This window comes from Raphanus sativus, chromosome 8 (genome assembly GCF_000801105.2).
Source record: "Raphanus sativus cultivar WK10039 chromosome 8, ASM80110v3, whole genome shotgun sequence".
In the NCBI taxonomy this organism is placed as follows: domain Eukaryota; kingdom Viridiplantae; phylum Streptophyta; class Magnoliopsida; order Brassicales; family Brassicaceae; genus Raphanus; species Raphanus sativus.
The window spans coordinates 15019650-15038063 of NC_079518.1; the positions used below are offsets into that span (position 1 = coordinate 15019650).

The window sequence follows — 18414 nt, forward strand, 5'->3', positions numbered from 1 at the left end:
AATTTTCTATTTTTAAAACCTAATTTAATTTTTTTTTGATAAAGGGCTAACCTAATTTAATTATTTCCTAATAGTATAAAGTTAATTTCCTTTATTCAAAATTCATGTGTTGGGCACGTTAGTTTCATTAATCCATCTTCTTCCACGCATGTTAGAGTCCTTACGGATCGTCCATTTCAATCCCTAATTAATTTGTGTTGTCTCATAACCTTCTTCCAGAACGGATCTTTAAGAGAAGCTACCCGGCCAACAACATCACGTTTAGATTCTTTATAACGATTAGAAAAGGTCAAGATTCACTGAATGAGCATTGTCTAAGAGCATTTCCAGTGGTACGGTAGATCTAGTAAATAAAACTAAACGTCACTTTTAACTTTGGATTATAAATAATTTGCATCCTGGACAGAGATAGAAAACACTTCTAAATACATTTACAAATTTGAATTATTAACAGGGGCATCATTAAGAATCATCAGTACAAAAATACACTAATTTTAAAAACCCTTCCCTTACCTCTTGTGCAATGGGAAGTTGAATAATAAAAAAATCATAAATGAATTCATTCATGTTGAAAAGATTTAACTAGTTGAATCAATAAAAGTAGACAAATGACATATTAATTGAGTCATAGAAAATTAATTTTGTTAAATATAAATTAGATATATGTATTGTTATTTTATTGGAAATATATATATATATATATATATATATATATATATTTCATCCCAAATTTCAAATCAATTTTTTGATAGTAGTTTTTTTATTTTTTATTATTATATCAGAACTTATTATTTTGTAAACTCAATAAATATAAACGTGTTTTAATTTGAACACATAAAATTTTATATTTATGAAAAAATCTATTTTTATGAGAAATGAATTTGGAAAATAATTATTAACACCTAAAATAACACAAGTTATTGTTTTAACAACGTAAATTCTAAGAATTATCAATCTCAGTTATAAAGTTATATGTTTTTTATTAGTTATGTGTCATGCTTATGTTTATTGTATTTTTAAACTTTTTATATTGTTTCTTTAATAAAAATGATTTCTATTTTCCGTATCTATTACTTAAATATAAAATATATTTTTTAATTTATTTAACTTTTATATTTTTAATTATTTTATGTAGAATTATGTAGTTATTTGAATAAAAACTAGTTTCCCCAGATTTGAGAGAATCAATTTTTTTTTCCAAAATCTTGATTGGCAAAAAATAAAATTTCAAAAACAAAAGCATAAAAACTATTTCAAAAATATGGTTACCATCTATAAATCATAAATATAAGTGATTTTAGTGATACTCAAAATATTTATTTTAAATCAACCAACTAAAATTTAATGAAAATATTTTAACTAAGAGATACCTGGAAATAAAATCTATCCATGGAGTGCAGTTCCCCTTCAAAATTAGCATTTCCATACACTAACGATACTCTAAAATAATCAAAAAAAAAATCCTAAACCAATCTTTTTTTGTCAGCTCCTTAATCATGTCATGTCATCTGAATTTATACTTGAACATTCAAAGAGTAAGAGTTTATTACAGCACATCATCCCTTCTATGCGAAGCTGGAATGATCGCAAAAGAAAAGACTATACTAAGCCGGACATTCTCGGACACATTACAACCGGTACCTCAGCTATAAAGCCTTAAACAAGATTATCTTCACAAAACATCAAAATCAGACAAGTAGCATTATGAATTCACCAAAGAATCTAGGGCACCGAGTGACAATCATCATAAACTTCCAAAGCAGCCGGAGAGCAAGCAACAAGACCAAGAGAGCGACTTCAGAAAGAACCATCCAAGACAATCAAACCGTAGCTTGACTGTACCCAACAGAAAAGCTTCAAAACCCCTAGGAACAAAGAGAACACCTTACCTGAACATGAACCATACCACTTCAACCACCGAAGAAGGGACCATCAAAGAACCAGAATGGAGCGACAGGAAACAGGAGACACAAACGACAGTGTCAAAAGCAAAATCCTACACCAACGGAGCGGGGAAAGAAGACAAGAAGCAGATACACCAGAGATACACGACTAAGAGACCACAAAGAACAACCTTGAACCCAAACCAGTTGCCACACAGGGAGATCAGCGAGGCACACCCACCAACAAGGAGACAATCATAACGAATCCTTAACCACGATCCGCTCAGTGAAGATGGCATTTACTTCTTGTACCATTATTTTCAGACCAGTGAATACTATTAATAAGTCATTTAAGAGTTTTAAACTTTCCCCTTAGTTTTTCAATTTGCAGAAAGCACCTCCGAAGCTACCTTACTGTAAAGTCTAGACTCTAAACCGGAAGCCCTGTCTTTGTTACAAGCAATCAAAGTCTATATAAACATAGTAAAACCATATGTTTATTTTATTCAAAATTACTTTTTTTTTCTTTCTTTTTTTTTATTCATAAGTACTTTTATTTCCTCTTCACTTATTAGGATAACAAACAATCACAAGATGTTCACAGCTTGCAGTACTTGTTGAACCAGACAGCAATGTTGAGAAAGCTTTCATAATCCGTCTGCGGTCTGCAAAATAAACAATCACAAGCTGTAAGGACATGCTTTTAAACTTCAACACTTTCTCACACATATGCTTTAGCTTTTGTGTTTTTTTCTTTACCTGTCTAGAGAATGATTGTCATTAGGAAAGACTAAGACTTTAACCTCGGCTCCTTTCTCCTTTAACGCCCTAACGTACTATACAAATCAAGAACACTGAATTAAACAACTTCACCACTGAGTTTGGGATCTGCAAACTTTAACCAAGTTGAAGACTGATCTTACTTGAAATCCATTTGAAATAGGAACACGGAGATCCATAGTTCCCAAAAGAAACAGAGTGGGTGTTTTCACCTGCACAAGTAAGAATCATTAAATATTGGATGTCATCAAACCTTACCAAAGAACGGAAGTGGTCTTGTTAACCTTTGAGATGTGTGATATAGGAGAGATCTGATGAAACAGAGACATGTCTTCAGGTGAGGGAGCTTCTGTGTAGTGAGTCTGTTCACCATAAGCTTCAAAGAAACACCAATCAGGTATATCCGTAATCCCAACCATTGAAGCAATGTTGCATACAGGATTCCTTGCAGCTGCTGCCACAAACTTATCCGGTGCCTATAGCAAAGCTTTTAGTATACGAATGATGATTTATATTCTGGTGCCATTGCTGCTTCAAAGGTGAGTGAATAAAAGTACCTGGCCAATCAAGTGTGTTGTCAGAAACCCACCATGAGAACCACCTAGGACGGTTATTCTAGACGGGTCTGCAAGTCCCATTTCAACGGCATGATCTACAGCTGAGAGCACATCGTTCACGTCCTGTGATCCAATTTTTCCAGGTATAGACTGCAAAGCATCTTCCCCAAATCCCAACGAACCCCTTTCAATTCAAATGAATCCGCCAAAGACTAAGTTAGAATCACTGAAAGGTTGTTAGTAACCACTGGTTATGAGAGCTGTATGTGAGTGAACCTGTAATTTACAATCAGCAGACTGTATCCAATTGAGGAGAGATATGCCAACTGCTTGGAGAAGCTGCTTGGTGCAACTGTATGAGGGCCTCCATGGAGGACAACAGCTAAAGGATCACGTTTCCCATTCTCCTTGGTCTTTGTAGACGATACATATATAGCTTCAAACGGTCTTTTGGCCCCTGCCATGTGCCAAGAAAGTTTATCAAACCAAAAAGTAAAACAGGTTGAAATGAATAGCTTGTTTGTAAAAGCAAGATTAAGTGAGTACCTTCGGTGAGACATTCAGATACATTACTGACTGGAACGTTTAGAATTTTAAACTGAAGAGATGAAAGCCCTGAGGTCACCTGCAGCAGTATAGTAAAAACCAAAAAAAATATGAACACAGGAAAATGTTAACATCATCTGCATCAAGAGGATCTAGCAAATGTGAATTTACCTTCTCAGAGCATTTAAATATTGGTTTTTGGATACTTGACCAATGCCACGAAGGCTTTCCAGATGGATCAAGAACTTTCTTTCCGTACTTGATTTCAGGAACACTCACTGGACTGCTAGACACTTCTCACAAAAAAAAAAATACAATGTTTTTTCAAGACTGGTGTGTGTTTAAGTTCAAAGTTAGTAACTGAGATAAGATCTTGCTTAAAGATGTTACCAGCAACAACATTATCACCATCTAGTGCAAGAACGCTCCATGAAAAATCTGAATCATTAGGGCTGACGCGTGATACTTCACCACTGTGATGCCCCACGATAAAGAATTTTATCATCAATTACCATAGCAGCAGAAGATAATTTGGAAACTTTTCATATTCACTCATCACTCACCTTATCAAATTTAAGCTGAGTATTACTCTACAACTGCGCCAGTAGGAAGACAACATAAGAGTTTGTCCATCTGACAGCCACGGATCACTCAGAAGTCCGGTGAAATAGAGCCCAGGGAAACAGCCATCATCAGGACAATTCACAACTTCAATCTGCATTATCAAATAACATTTAAGAAACAAAGTAGTATGAGAGTAAGTTTGAAGCCTTCATAGGGAAATAAAGAAAGACAAATGGTCTGTATAATCTCACCACATCAACGACATTAGTTGACTCGGGAAGTTTCCCATCACTTGGCCAGCTAATCTTGTGAAGTGACTCGGTGGAACAATGCGCCCCAGAATCAACAGCGGCCTTTGCTGATAAAAACAGGAGAAACTTGCCATCTTTGCTGTGAGAGAAGGAAAAAAATGTATTGTGAAGAGAGTACGTCTTAAACATATGCTGTGTAAGATGGCTCAGTTAGATAAACACAGTAACAAGGAGAACAAACAAATGCTTTTAGTAAAGACAAGAGAAAGAGTTTCATAAGATGTAAACCTGAAGCGTGGAGAAAAACCGCTGCTTATGCTTTTAGTCAAATTATGAATAGGGAATGATTCGTTTGCATCATCTCTGGAACACAAGTAAAGACAAACTCTTATCAAATACTTTTTCGGAGGTAAGGAGTGATCAAGTTGTCTTATAGAAGCCAAAAACTCACTTTGGTTCTGTGAATCTAATCGCGTATATGGCACATGGTCTGTTGTAGCAGTGCCTGAGACCAAGCTTTCTTTTATCTCCTAACCATCCAGCAAAAACTAAGTACTGAGCTGAGCCTTTACTGTTTGGACTCCAAACAACCTGTCCAACGCTTATCGATCTTGGAACTCCTTTGATATGCTTAACCTCTCCACTGGAAATAAAAAAGGAGAACCAACCAATAATCAAAAAGATGCCAAAGACTAATTGCTCTTTTTTTTTTTCTATTGAGAGACTTATTAAACCTGTCAACATTGATAACAAAAAGTGAAGGCTGCTTTTTTCCGGCATACGCTTCTCCCCATTCCTCTTCCCAATCTCCTTGACCTTTCCAGCTTCCAATATCCTTGTCCAAAGAATTTTCTTTCTTGTAATAACCAAGATGGTCGAATGTAGGTTTTGGAAAAGATGGTTCCTCTGCAACATAAGCAACACGAGTCTCATCTGAGTTCCAAGAGATCCCTTCAAACCTGCATCATCACTCACTTATTTTTTCTCCTTCTCCAAGAACTTGTCTTTAAAATAAGCTAAAAAAAGGAAAGTGTAGTACCATCCATCAACATATACAGAGCCATGAACTTTCAGCGGAATATGAAACTCCTTGACTAGCTGAGACGAACTCCATATCTCAAACTTTGTAGGAGAATCGTCGTTTTCAGGGTTTCGAATCACAAGGAGCTTCAGACCCGACGGAGAGGGGACAAAAGCAGATGCACCAGTCATCTCGACTGGAAATGGAGCCCAGTGAAAGTTACTACTTTCTTCTTTGGAGATGTGAGCAGATAACATAAACTTCCTCCTTTTATTAGCCAAAAGGTTAGCTTGACTCATGGCAACCATTGCCTGAGTACCTATAAAGTGGAAATCATCAGAGTGATTTTGATACCAAAGTTTCCAACTTGGATATGATATGTAAAAAAAAAAAAAGAGTCAATACCAGAATCAGAGTTGAAAATCCAAGCTTTGTCAATGGTGGGAATAGTCATGAAGTCTTGAAGTAACTTTGACTGCGTGCCATACTCTTCCTCAGTAGTTGAGTCCAAGCCCTTAGCAGAGTCAGTTCCAGAAGAATCCATGGCTACAACTCCTCGAATCCAAGCTTTGGAACTGAAACAAACCAACGCAACCCATAAATCTCTAATTGATTGCTGCATAACGATTCAAGTAATCAGATCTATCATCCACAGAATCAGATATCATTGGCCTCAAAATTCGATAATCAGAAATCGATCAAAGAGTGAAACTTTTGGATTGAAAACTATCGAACAGACAAAACCCATCAAAGCAATCAATCTCAGTTCGTGATAACTTACGAGGAGGATAGAGTTTTGGAGTGTGGAAGAGTGAGAGTTGTGGGGAAGAGAAGGCGACGAAGATGAAGATGGGAGGAAGGGAAGAAGCCCAAATTAGTGGAGCAAGTGAGTGCAGAAAGCGTATAGATTCTCGCCATCTATCTTTATATTATATCCCCCTTCAATCTGCTGACTCAATCATACCACAAAGTTTCAAAAAAATTCTTATAATTTCATTGGTTAGCTAGTTTTTTTTTTCCTTTTTTTTAACTATTGTTATCTAACATTAAACTAGGACTTATATCAATATAAATTGCCAAACGGAACAAAGAATAACTTTAAAAAAAAATAATGAGCTTTTGAAGAAATTTTTTTTTCAGATATCTCTTCCTTCAATCTTTGGTTCTGCCGTTTGGCTTATGATGTTTTTTACTGTCGTTAGCCAATTGTTCTCTTATAGATGTAATTTTTTTTACTGCCATCACACTTTCAAGTGATGGTGTGTTACTTAAAGATTTTTTTTTTTGCCAAGAATGTTAATATCATATTAATGATGTTTAGATTTTACAAACTAGAATCTACTACAAACTCTGCCCCGGCAAAAACAAATAAAAACAAGGTAGAGCTAAGAAAGTTTTGAAAGCAAGAAATTATATAATCCAAAGAGACAAGAGAGATCAAAAGTTCTTGCGACTCCTCCTGGCTAAAATCGTATTCTTAACATCCCTATAGATCAATCCCATAGTGACGCTAGTAGTGGCGAGAGTGTTGTTGTGGAGCGCTCCGTTCCGCTGCTTTCAAAGGTGGAATACTGTTGCTTGTGCCGCAATCTTCCGGAGTGTAGATGGTCCAAGGGAGTTTGATGCTCTGATCCAAGAAAGGAGTTCCTGCCAGTTCATAAATGGTTGGCCTGAAGGGTTTAGTCGCGAGAGAACCTGAGTCCACACCGCTCTGCTGTAACCACAAGTGATAAAAAGGTGGTCTCTGGTTTCCGGTTCAATTGAGCAGAGGCAGCAGGTAATAGAAACATTCATCCCCCAAGAGACCAGTCTTGCTCTGGTTGGTAGTCTATCTAAGTTAGTCACCCACATGTTAAAAGAGTGTTTTGGAACAGCCCCTTTAAACCAGACGCAGTCTACCCATTGTTTTGTCGCCTCTTTGGGTCTCAAGATTTCCCAAATATCAGCTGCTGAGAAAATTGAAGTTCCTGCACCTTCAACTCTCCATTCGTATTGATCATCACCGGCATCGGTTGTAGGCAGGGCAATTGTCGTCAAGTGCATTTGAAGGTTCAAAGATTCTTCTGATCGGGGGGAAGGTAGGTTCCATCCTACTGCAGAGACAACTTGAGAGACAGTCGCTTGGAGAGGTGTCCTTAGCATCCGAGGGCCTGTCGGTCCAATATAGTCAATCAAAGAGCGAAAAGGGGTCCAGCTATCATACCAGAAGCTGATTGTTGTTCCTGAAACTAATACACCTTTGCAGAAAGTGAAAGCCACATCTATGATCTTCAACAGCTGTTTCCAAGTCCAAGAGTGATTGGCAGATTCCGTGAGGGCCCAAAGGGAAGTGTCTTGCAGATGATAGTGTTTGTGCCAAGCAACCCACAGTGACTCACTGTTAGAGAACAATAGCCAAATAAAACGCAAGATGAGTACTCTGTTCCATGCTGCGTAGCTTCTTAGTCCAAGACCGCCCTCCTCTTTAGGTAGACAACATGTTTTCCAAGCAACCTTAGCAGACTTCCTATTATCAATGTCACCAGACCACAAGAATCTAGCACAGAGTGAATCAATTTTCCTTACAGCCTTTAGGAAGTACAAAAGTTGAGATCCAGAAGTTCACTGTTCCTGCAATAACCGTATTGAGGAGTAATAACCTGCCTGCAAAAGAGAGAGCCTTGATAGCCCAACTTCTGAATCTCTTGATCAGCTTTTGGAGCAGAGCATCGTAGTCTGAGATTCGCAGTTTTCGGCTCATCAAGGGCAGGCCTAGGTATCTTATTGGCAGGGAACCCACATTGAAACCGAAAGTAGCTATAGCCAAGGATTCCTCATCACTTAGACCCGAGCAGAATAGCTCCGTTTTGTTCTTGTTCATGATTAAACCTGACCAGGATCCAAAATCATCTACACTCTGATATACCGTGTAAAGAGTTTGCACTGCCATCAAAGAAAACCATTACATCATCTGCAAACATTAGATGGGTGAGCTTTAGAGCAGAGGTTCGAGGGTGGTAACCAATAAGGCCAGATTCATATCTCGACAGCAGCAGCTTGAAAAAGCTTCCATTGCCAAGACGAAGATGTATGGAGATAGCGGATCTCCTTGGTTTGAATCCCAATTGTGCTTGCAAAATAACCACTGCTGCTGCCATTTACGGAGACAGTGAAGGATGCAGTAGATATACATTGATTTATCCATTTGATGAACCTTTCCGGGAGAGATAGGGCTTTCAGAGTACCAAGGATGAAGTCCCATCTCAATGTATCAAAGGCTTTGCGCAAGTCAACCTTGAGCATAGCTCTCGGAGTCGAATTTGCAGTGTTGTATCCTTGCACTAGATCAGTCGCTAGCAAAACATTTTCTGCTAGTAAACGTCCCGGCATAAAAGCAGACTGGGATTGGCTGATAATCTTAGGTAGAATGGACTTGAGTCTCTGGGCTAGCAGCTTGGATATTACTTTGTACACCGTGTTCAGACAAGAGATAGGTCTGAAATCCGCTGCAGTAGAGGCATTGGTGATCTTTGGAATCAACACAAGGGTTGTGGCGTTCCATTGCTTGAGGATACTCTCAGATGAGAAAAATTCCATTACCGCTTCCGTGACCTCCGGGCCAATTATACTCCAGCATGTTTTGAAGAACTCCGATGAGAAGCCGTCTGGACCACTTGCCTTGTTGTTTGGCAAAGAAAAGAAAGCCTCTCTGATTTCAGTAGCTGTGAAGTCTTTACAGAAGTCCTCCTCATCTGCTTGTGAACAATTGAAATCAAAGAGCAAGTCAATGTCTGATTGCTCAAACATAGTTTGGCCAATCTGACCGCCAAGGAGGTCCGAGAAATATTTGACACAATGTTGCTCAATTCCAGCCTGATCCTCAATTTTTCCACCGGCTGCATCCATTAGGTAGTGAATGTGATTTGCTGAGCGTCTAATGGACACCAAGCGATGATAATAGGTGGTACTTGTATCACCAAGATCTAGCCAGGTCACCGCTGACTTCTGCATTAGAAATCTTTCCTCCGCTTTCGAGAAGATCTCCCATTTACGAATACACTCAAGTTCTCTTTCCGCATTTGCAGGAGTGGGATTATCCAGCGTGCTGGTCTGTGCTTGCAGCATAACTTCATGAGCTTCTTTATCTTTTTGCTTAGCTCTCCTCGTTTTCCTTCCTTTAGGGCCAGGGGGATGAGATTTTGGGCAGTTGTGCGGACCATGGGTAGCTGACTTACACGGTTCACAAGTGATTGGAGCTAGCTTACAACGCTTAGAGCTATGCCCTATCTCTTTGCAGTGGCTGCAGACAGGCGGCATCCACGGACTAGAGACAAGCACTCTGCTGATCTCCCCTGTCTCAAATTGAACATTCACTGCTTCAGGAAGTGGCTTCCGCGGGTCAATGATTGTGAAAACTTTTGCAACCTCTAGATTAGTCTTATTTGCAGTAGCCGGATGGAGAAATTTTGGGTCTCCCACCTGACTCGCAATCCGTTCCAAGCCATCCTCATTAAAGAATTGGAATGGCACATTGCGAAGCTCTAGCCAAATCGGTGCAGAAGTTAGTTCTGGCTTTACCGGAGTGGTACCAGGCTCCCACTTGGCCACAAACATCGTTTGACCCTCAATCTGCCATAACCGTTGATTGATGACTCGGTTTCGCGTTGCAGCATTTGGAATCCGAAACAGAAAGGAGAAATCTTCCATCTTGGTGACCGAGATGTCTCGATATTGTTTGCTCCATATCCCATTTGCAATGTTGTGGAGTGTGCCTTGAGATGGCGGATCTGAGTAAAATTGGCCTAACACAAAGCATTCCCATGATTTCCTGTGCTTCTCGATGATAGAGTTCGGCATCTTAATGCAGGTTTCACCTGAAGGTAGCGTGAAAGATTCACCCTTCTTCTCTAGTTGTTTAGCACTTTTAACTCGAGAGCTGTAAGTATCCGGAGTCTTTGACGGAGCAGCTTGCTCTGTAGACAGCAGAAGGTTTGCAGGAGGGGAGGCCGGGTTTTGGTTTGCCGTCTCTGGTTCCTTTCCTGAGTGGTTTACTGACACCGGATCTGCCGTTACTGCGATCACAGGGTCTAGAGGGATGTTTTCCACAGCTTTGTCTGGAGTTTTGGCTTCAGACTGATTTGCGTTACTCGGATCCGCCGTAACAGCGATCTCAAGTATTCCAGCAGTTTGCTTTGTCATGTCCGGATCTGCCTCGGTGGCGATCACAGGAACACTGTCAGTCTTCAGAAGACAGCGAGCTTCAGAGAGAGAGGCTTGAAGGTCCTGGGAGGCTGGGGAGGGAACCTTCGCTTCCGGATCTTGTGCATCATCGATCTGATTTACAGTGGCTCTAATCGGAGAATGTTTCGGCGGAGCGGTTTTCTTAGACGAGGTGGGAGAACCGTCTCCCTTACGGGAGGATTTCGATTTTGGAGATTTCCTCTTCTCCATAGGAGATGGGGCATTTGCAGCGTCGTAGGCGTGACGCCTGAGGAGACGCCGACGAGTGGTGGCGATGGACGACACGGTGGAAAGAAGCCCTAAGAAATCACACTTGAAAGCTTATATCAATCAGATATATGAGAAGAAGAAAGATCTAAAATCATTACTTAAGATTATGTATATATGTCTTATTTTATTGTGATTATGAGCAAAGTCCATTGGGGTTTACGGCGCTGAAAAAAAAAAATCTAACACCAAATTTGGTAAATCAGAGAAGATGATTACTTCCCGATTTTTTATGCGGGCATGTAGACTAAATGATTGTCAATTGTTGGGTGTATAGACAAGTTGAAAGAGAAGTGGATGATTTACATGTGTGTGGATGTATTTCTAAGGAAGTAAGGATCATATCTCACTTCGATTATGTGCAATTGGTTGGTCGGATTATTTTTGCTTTCATCTCCTATAGCAACTTACTTTTTCAGTATTCCCGCAGTAAGCATAAGCATTCATCAGACTTGTGTAGCTCACTACGTTTGGAACCAATCTACATAAGTTAATGACATCTACGATTTTCCAGTCTCATGGTGCCATGATTTAGCTACATAATTTATGTGGTTATAAGGTAAAGGGATAAACATGTTAATAAGATATCCCGATATCTATGGGAATAGATATATATGTAATCTTTATCTATCTAGCTTAGGAGATTCTAATGTTGTATATATACACATCTTCTGTGATCAATAAACACACGCTTTCATAATATATTTCATGGTATCAGAGCTTAAAGATTCTGACCTAATTTCTCTTTTCTAAACACATACTTCTAAAACAATGGTTGATGGTGATAATTCATCATCCCATACTTCTATTACGGCGACAACACCAGCGATCAATGCTTCGTCGCCCTACTATCTTCACCCCTCGGATAATCCAGGGGCTCTAATAACTTCTGTCTTGCTCAGCAACGAAAATTATTCGGAGTGGTCTACTGAACTTCGTAACTCATTGCAAGCAAAACAGAAATCCGGTTTCATTGATGGGATTATTCCAAAACCTGAAACAGAGCCGGATCTCTCTCGATGGTTGGCAGCAAATTCGATGATTGTTGGATGGATCCGAACATCTATGGATGCCAAGGTCCGCTCGACAGTTACATTTGTACCTGAGGCTCATAAGCTTTGGGAAACTCTGCGTCTACGCTTCTCTGTTAGGAACGGAACGAGGGTTCATCAGTTACAAGATGCGATCACAAATTGCAAACAGGATGGACAATCAGTTTTGGAGTACTATGGGAGACTTACTAAATTATGGGAAGAGCTACAGAATCATAAAACGGGTCGTTCATGCACATGCGCTGCAGCAGCTGATATAGAGAAAGAGCGTGAGGATGCTCGTGTTCACAAATTCTTGTTTGGACTAGATGATGCACGCTTTGCTTCTCTACGATCACGGATAACCGATGAGGAACCATTACCTGACATTAATACAGTCTACTCTCGTGTGATCCGTGAAGAACAGAACCTGCTTACAACCAAAGCAAAAGAACTTCGATCTGATGCTATTGGTTTTTCTGCAAAAACAGAGTCTACTAAGGACAATACTACTACTACTCCAGAAGCTACGAACTACCGCTCTCGGGATCCTTCGCGTACCTGTACGCACTGCAAACGACAAGGGCATGAGATATCTGAGTGTTTCTTGCTTCACGGGTTCCCTGAGTGGTATCAGGAACAATACCAACGCTCCAGCAACTATTCACCAGCACAAAGCTCTCGTGGTGGACGAGGAGGACGATCAGGTGGTCGGGGACGTGGACGTGGTCGTGCGTCACACACAACGGCGTCCTTGAACAATGATCAGATTGCTTCATTTATTACTCTGCTTCAGAACCAGCAATCCAATCTATCCTTCGAACGGTTGTCGGGTAAAACAAATATTACTGATGTTATTATTGATACAGGTGCCTCTCACCATATGACTGGTGATCTATCTCTCCTGCATGATGTCTCTGATATTCACCCATCATCAGTGACATTCCCGAATGGTCAACGTTCTAAAGCTACTAAATTCGGGAAACTGCGCCTTAGCAAAGACTATGTCTTGCAAGATGTCTTATTTGTGCCGGATTTTACTTGCACATTAATCTCGGTTTCTACTTTACTAAAACAGACAGGCTGCATTGCAATATTCACTGATACGTTGTGTGTTTTACAGGACCGTTTTTCGAGGACTCTGATTGGAGCAGGTGAAGAGCGTGAGGGGGTTTACTATTTTACGGGGGTCAAAGTCGCACGAGTCAATGCAGCAGCAACGTCCAAGTCTTCTTCTACGGTACTGTGGCATCGTCGTCTTGGACACCCATCCTACAAAGTGCTTTCTACTCTACCGGTGTTTGATGATTTTACTCTAGATTCCAATGTTTTTAGTCAGTGTGATATTTGTTTTCGAGCTAAGCAGACAAGAAAAGTGTTCCCTGAAAGTTTTAATAAAGCTGATGCACCGTTTTCTCTTATTCATTGTGATGTTTGGGGTCCATATCGCACTCCTTCCTCTTCTGGTGCAAACTACTTCCTGACTATAGTTGATGATTATTCCAGAGCAGTATGGACTTACTTAATGCTGGAAAAATCAGAAGTTTCTACACTAATTAAAAAATTTTGTACCATGGCCGACAAACAGTTTGGATACACTGTTAAGACGGTTCGCTCAGACAATGGTACTGAATTCATGGCTCTCAAATCATATTTTACTACAAATGGTATTCTACTGCAGACCTCGTGTGTTGACACACCGCAACAGAATGGACGGGTGGAACGAAAACATAGACATATACTTAACATAGCTCGGGCTTGTCTGTTTCAAGCTCAACTGCCGGTCGATTTTTGGGGTGAGAGTATCTTGACTGCGGCTCATATCATCAACCGGACGCCTTCTTCAGTACTAGAGGGAAAAACCCCATATGAACTTCTACACGGCAAGGCTCCTGCTTATGATCTCTTACGAGTATTTGGCTGTCTCTGCTATGCTCATCGCCGTGCAAGGGACAAAGATAAATTCGGAGACAGAAGCCGCAAGTGTATTTTTGTAGGATATCCTTTTGGCACTAAGGGCTGGAGACTATTTGATCCTGAGCGTAATGAATTCTTCATTAGCCGGGATGTCACTTTTATTGAAGATACCTTTCCTAGCATTCAAGATAAAGCGTATGTTACTCCTCCTGCTTTACAAACCAATGTTTTTAGTGATGACTGGCTTGACCCGGTACTTGAATCGAGGGGGAGTACTTCGTCGTCCTCACCAATCATACCTGCTTCTACATCTGCTTCTGACTCTGCTTCTGCACCTGTCACTTCTGATACTTTGCCAGTGCCAGTTTCTACTCCTGTCTCACCCATACCTACCGTCACACCAGATGCACCGTTGCTTGATCCTTCGTCTGCAACGGAAGTGTCAGCTGGCGAACCATTGTCACCACCTCCAAGGAATACTACAACTTCGTCTGCATCTGAGAATTCTCCTACTTCTACTTCTACTCCGGAACTTTTAGAGATCCTTGGCCGAGGACAACGCACTAAGAAGCCCTCCATTCTACTAAAGAACTTCGTTACTAATATGGCTCATACGACAAACCCCTCTCACGCTCACTCACTCTCTGATCTAGACTCCTCGCCAATGGTCTCAGGTAAGACACCGTATCCTATTGCTAGTTATCTAACGACATCTGTTTTTACTAAAAAGCATCAGGCGTTCCTTGCTACGATTACTACAGAAGTGGTTCCTAAGACATATAATGAAGCTGTCCGTGATCCACGTTTCAATGGAGCAATGAAAACTGAGATTACTGCACTGGAAACACAGCATACTTGGGATGTAACTGATCTTCCTCCAGGAAGAAAGGCTATTGGATGTCAATGGCTATACTCAAACAAGTACAATGCGGATGGAACCGTAGAACGCCCTAAGGCTCGCCTTGTTGCACTCGGAAACAGGCAGCGGGAAGGTATGGATTATAAGGACACATTCGCGCCTGTTGCTAAGATGAATACAGTTCGATTTCTTCTTGCGGTTTCTGCAGCTCAGCGTTGGGAAGTCCATCAAATGGACGTTCACAATGCGTTTCTACATGGTGACTTGAAAGAGGAAATATATATGCAGCTACCTCCAGGTTTCAAAACAGAGAAACCAAATCAAGTATGTCGCCTACGAAAGTCTTTATATGGCCTTAAACAGGCACCGAGGTGTTGGTTTGATAAACTCAGCAAGTCTCTTCTGGCCTTCGGATTCGAGCAAAGTCAGGAGGACTATTCTCTTTTCTCTTTCGTCGATAATGCCAAGAACATTTGCTTACATATCTTGGTTTATGTCGATGACTTTATCATTGCTGGGAATGACATCTCTACTATTCAAAGGTTCAAGAACTATCTTCATAAGTGCTTCAAAATGAAAGACCTTGGGAAGATAAAATATTTTCTAGGTCTGGAAGTTGCTCGAGGTCCAGAGGGAATTTTCGTGTCCCAACGGAAGTATGCATTGGATATCATCGCGGAATGTGGACTCTTGGGTGCTAAGCCGGTTCAGACGCCTACTGAGTTGAATCGTAAGCTTGTCATGGCGGACAAGACGAACTCTCATACTCTTCTCCCTGATCCTAGCAAGTATCGGCGACTTATTGGACGGCTGATCTATCTTTCTTTTACTCGACCAGACCTCAGCTACATTATCCACATTCTGTCTCAATTTATGCAAAAACCACTTGAAGATCATTGGTCTGCAGCTCTCCGAGTGGTGCGCTATTTAAAGGGTACGTCTGATCAAGGGATCATGCTCAGCTCTACTTGTAACTTGCAGATTACGGCTTACTGTGATGCCGATTGGTCTGCGTGTGCTTCTACTCGACGTTCTCTGAGTGCCTATGTCGTGTTTCTTGGCGACTCTCTTGTGTCTTGGAAGACAAAGAAACAGAGAACTGTGTCTCGGTCCTCGGCTGAAGCCGAATATAGGGCCATGGCTGATACTACTTGCGAACTAAAATGGCTTAAACGGTTGCTTGGTATGCTTGGCTTTGCACATAAGGCGCCCATACGCATGCACTGTGATAGCAAATCGGCAATCCATATAGCTACTAATCCAGTTTTTCATGAACGCACGAAGCACGTTGAAAATGATTGCCATACTACTAGGGATGCTCTCAAGGCCAAGTTTCTAACGCTGGAACATCTTTCTACGAAGGAGCAACCGGCTGATCGTCTAACTAAAGCTCTTCCTACACCGACGTTTCAGTACTTGATGTTCAAGTTAGGCATTCAGATTACTTCATTGCCAACTTGAGGGGGAGTAAAGGGATAAACATGTTAATAAGATATCCCGATATCTATGGGAATAGATATATATGTAATCTTTATCTATCTAGCTTAGGAGATTCTAATGTTGTATATATACACATTTTCTGTGATCAATAAACACACGCTTTCATAATATATTTCATAAGGATAATAATCGAATTAATTTATTCCTAATTTTGAATAGAAAATTATGTACTTTAATAATATCAAATCCATCAACGTGGGTACTTTAATATCTTTTTGAATATCATATCCATCATATATACTAATCACAGGGGGTGCCAATTATTGATATCGTTATTATGCCACTAACCCTACGTATCAGCTTTTGAGATTCGCTTTAAATTAAAGTCACAAATTATACTTTTTTGTCATAAAGTATAACTTTTGACTTTTACTGTAAAGAGATTGTAAAAAAAGAAGAAAAAGAAAAGAAAAGTACTAGAGTTATATATATTGGCACCGCAAAGCTTTTGTCGTTCAAGGCAACACACACGATAGAGTGAGCTATGGAGAATTTGATTCCGACGAAAGGAATTCTCAAGAGCGAGGCTCTCCAAAAGGTATCGTATTTTCATTAGTCCATGTAGATATTGCTTGCTTTATTTTGTTAGAACTTAAATTCTTGCTTGATATGCAGAAACTAAACATTTTTTTGTCCGATGAGAAAAAAGCTTTTGTCATTTAATGATTAGAGTTGGTGTTGTATAATACGGCTATGATTGTGAATCATAACCTTTATATGTGAAACAGTACATCTTTGAAACAACGGCATATCCAAGAGAGCATGAAGAGCTCAAGAAACTACGAGAAGCTACAGTCCACAAGTATGGCAATTTGTAAGTCTGGCTACAACCTACCTTGTATGCTGTTTTATTGACCTTTATTGACTTTGAGCTAGTTTTTTGTGAGTCTGTATGATCATACCCTTATTGTTTCTAACAATTTCAAGTTTTATAACGTTAAAATCATTTTGACATTTTTACCAAAAAAACAAACGTTAAAATCCTTATCCATAACATGTCACTTGTACCTTCAAACTTTCTAACATTAAAATATTTTCAACTTTTGGTAAGAATTTATTTTCCCAAATATAAAGGCAACTAGCTATATATTTTGACCAATTATTGTGTGCTTAAAATAAAGGAGAATTACCAATTGTGACTCAAAACTTGGAGTCAAACCCAAAAGAGTACCCCAACTTGGGTCAAAGGCAAAAGTAACTTAAAAGGCTATTGAAATTACAACTATCTCCTTGTGAACAAACAAAAAAACGGATTTTTTTTTACGTTTCTACCCCTCGCAAGTCGTCTGTAAACAGACGACTTGAAAATAAGTCGTCCAGACGACTTTAAGTTAAGTCGTCTGGACAGTTATTCTTAAACATAATTTAAAAATTTTGTAAAAAATATTTTGATAAGTGAAAAATTGGAATTATGTAATTAACATATGTCTTAAGAGATATAAATTAATATATAACAAATTTCAATTGTTTTCAGCCCAGATGAGTGAAAGTAGTGAGTCATGATATTCTTTAGTTTATGTTTCATCAACATATGTTGTAGTATTGTATGTGTTCTTAGGGTTAGATTTTGGAAAGCATTAAAACCGTTTTTGAAAATTTTTAAAATTACCTAGGCGTGTTCGTTTCTGTGTATAGTAAACACTATTGAAGTATAATTTGATTTTATAACGTGGTTAGTAAGTTAATTTAGTCATTTTAGTTTAGGGGTTCATTTTAGGGTATTGGACGACTTAATATTTAGTCTTCTGTTCCCAGACGACTAAATATTAGGTCGTCTGATGTACATTATCAGCCAGAATAAGTCGTCTAAACCGGACCAAACCTTAAAGTTTACCAATGTACTTTTAAAGCTAACCGGATTATTTACCCAATATATAAGGTGATTTTTTTTTTTTTTCATTTTCCGCGAACAGAAACCCTAACAGTTCTCTCTCACCGGCGATATCAAAGGCGATTCGAATTCCCACTATTTCCGAACAACCATCGTTCTCAACGTCGGCTATCTATCTCACTTCATT

General features: G+C 39.6%; 1 protein-coding gene across 1 annotated transcript; it reads right to left on the minus strand.

Annotated features, from left to right (window-relative positions):
- Positions 1 to 2360: 2360 nt before the first annotated feature.
- On the minus strand, positions 2361 to 6544 carry LOC130498594 (acylamino-acid-releasing enzyme-like). The gene is made up of 17 exons (XM_056992072.1): positions 6384 to 6544; positions 6008 to 6177; positions 5621 to 5921; positions 5316 to 5540; positions 5033 to 5224; positions 4870 to 4944; positions 4582 to 4720; positions 4330 to 4481; positions 4157 to 4239; positions 3938 to 4059; positions 3767 to 3845; positions 3497 to 3677; positions 3221 to 3404; positions 2948 to 3139; positions 2807 to 2875; positions 2643 to 2719; positions 2361 to 2548 (listed from the first exon to the last, which is right to left on the minus strand). The coding sequence occupies exons 1-17, from the start codon at positions 6518 to 6520 to the stop codon at positions 2482 to 2484; spliced, it is 2445 nt and encodes an 814-aa protein (XP_056848052.1). The 5' UTR covers positions 6521 to 6544; the 3' UTR covers positions 2361 to 2481.
- Positions 6545 to 18414: the final 11870 nt, after the last annotated feature.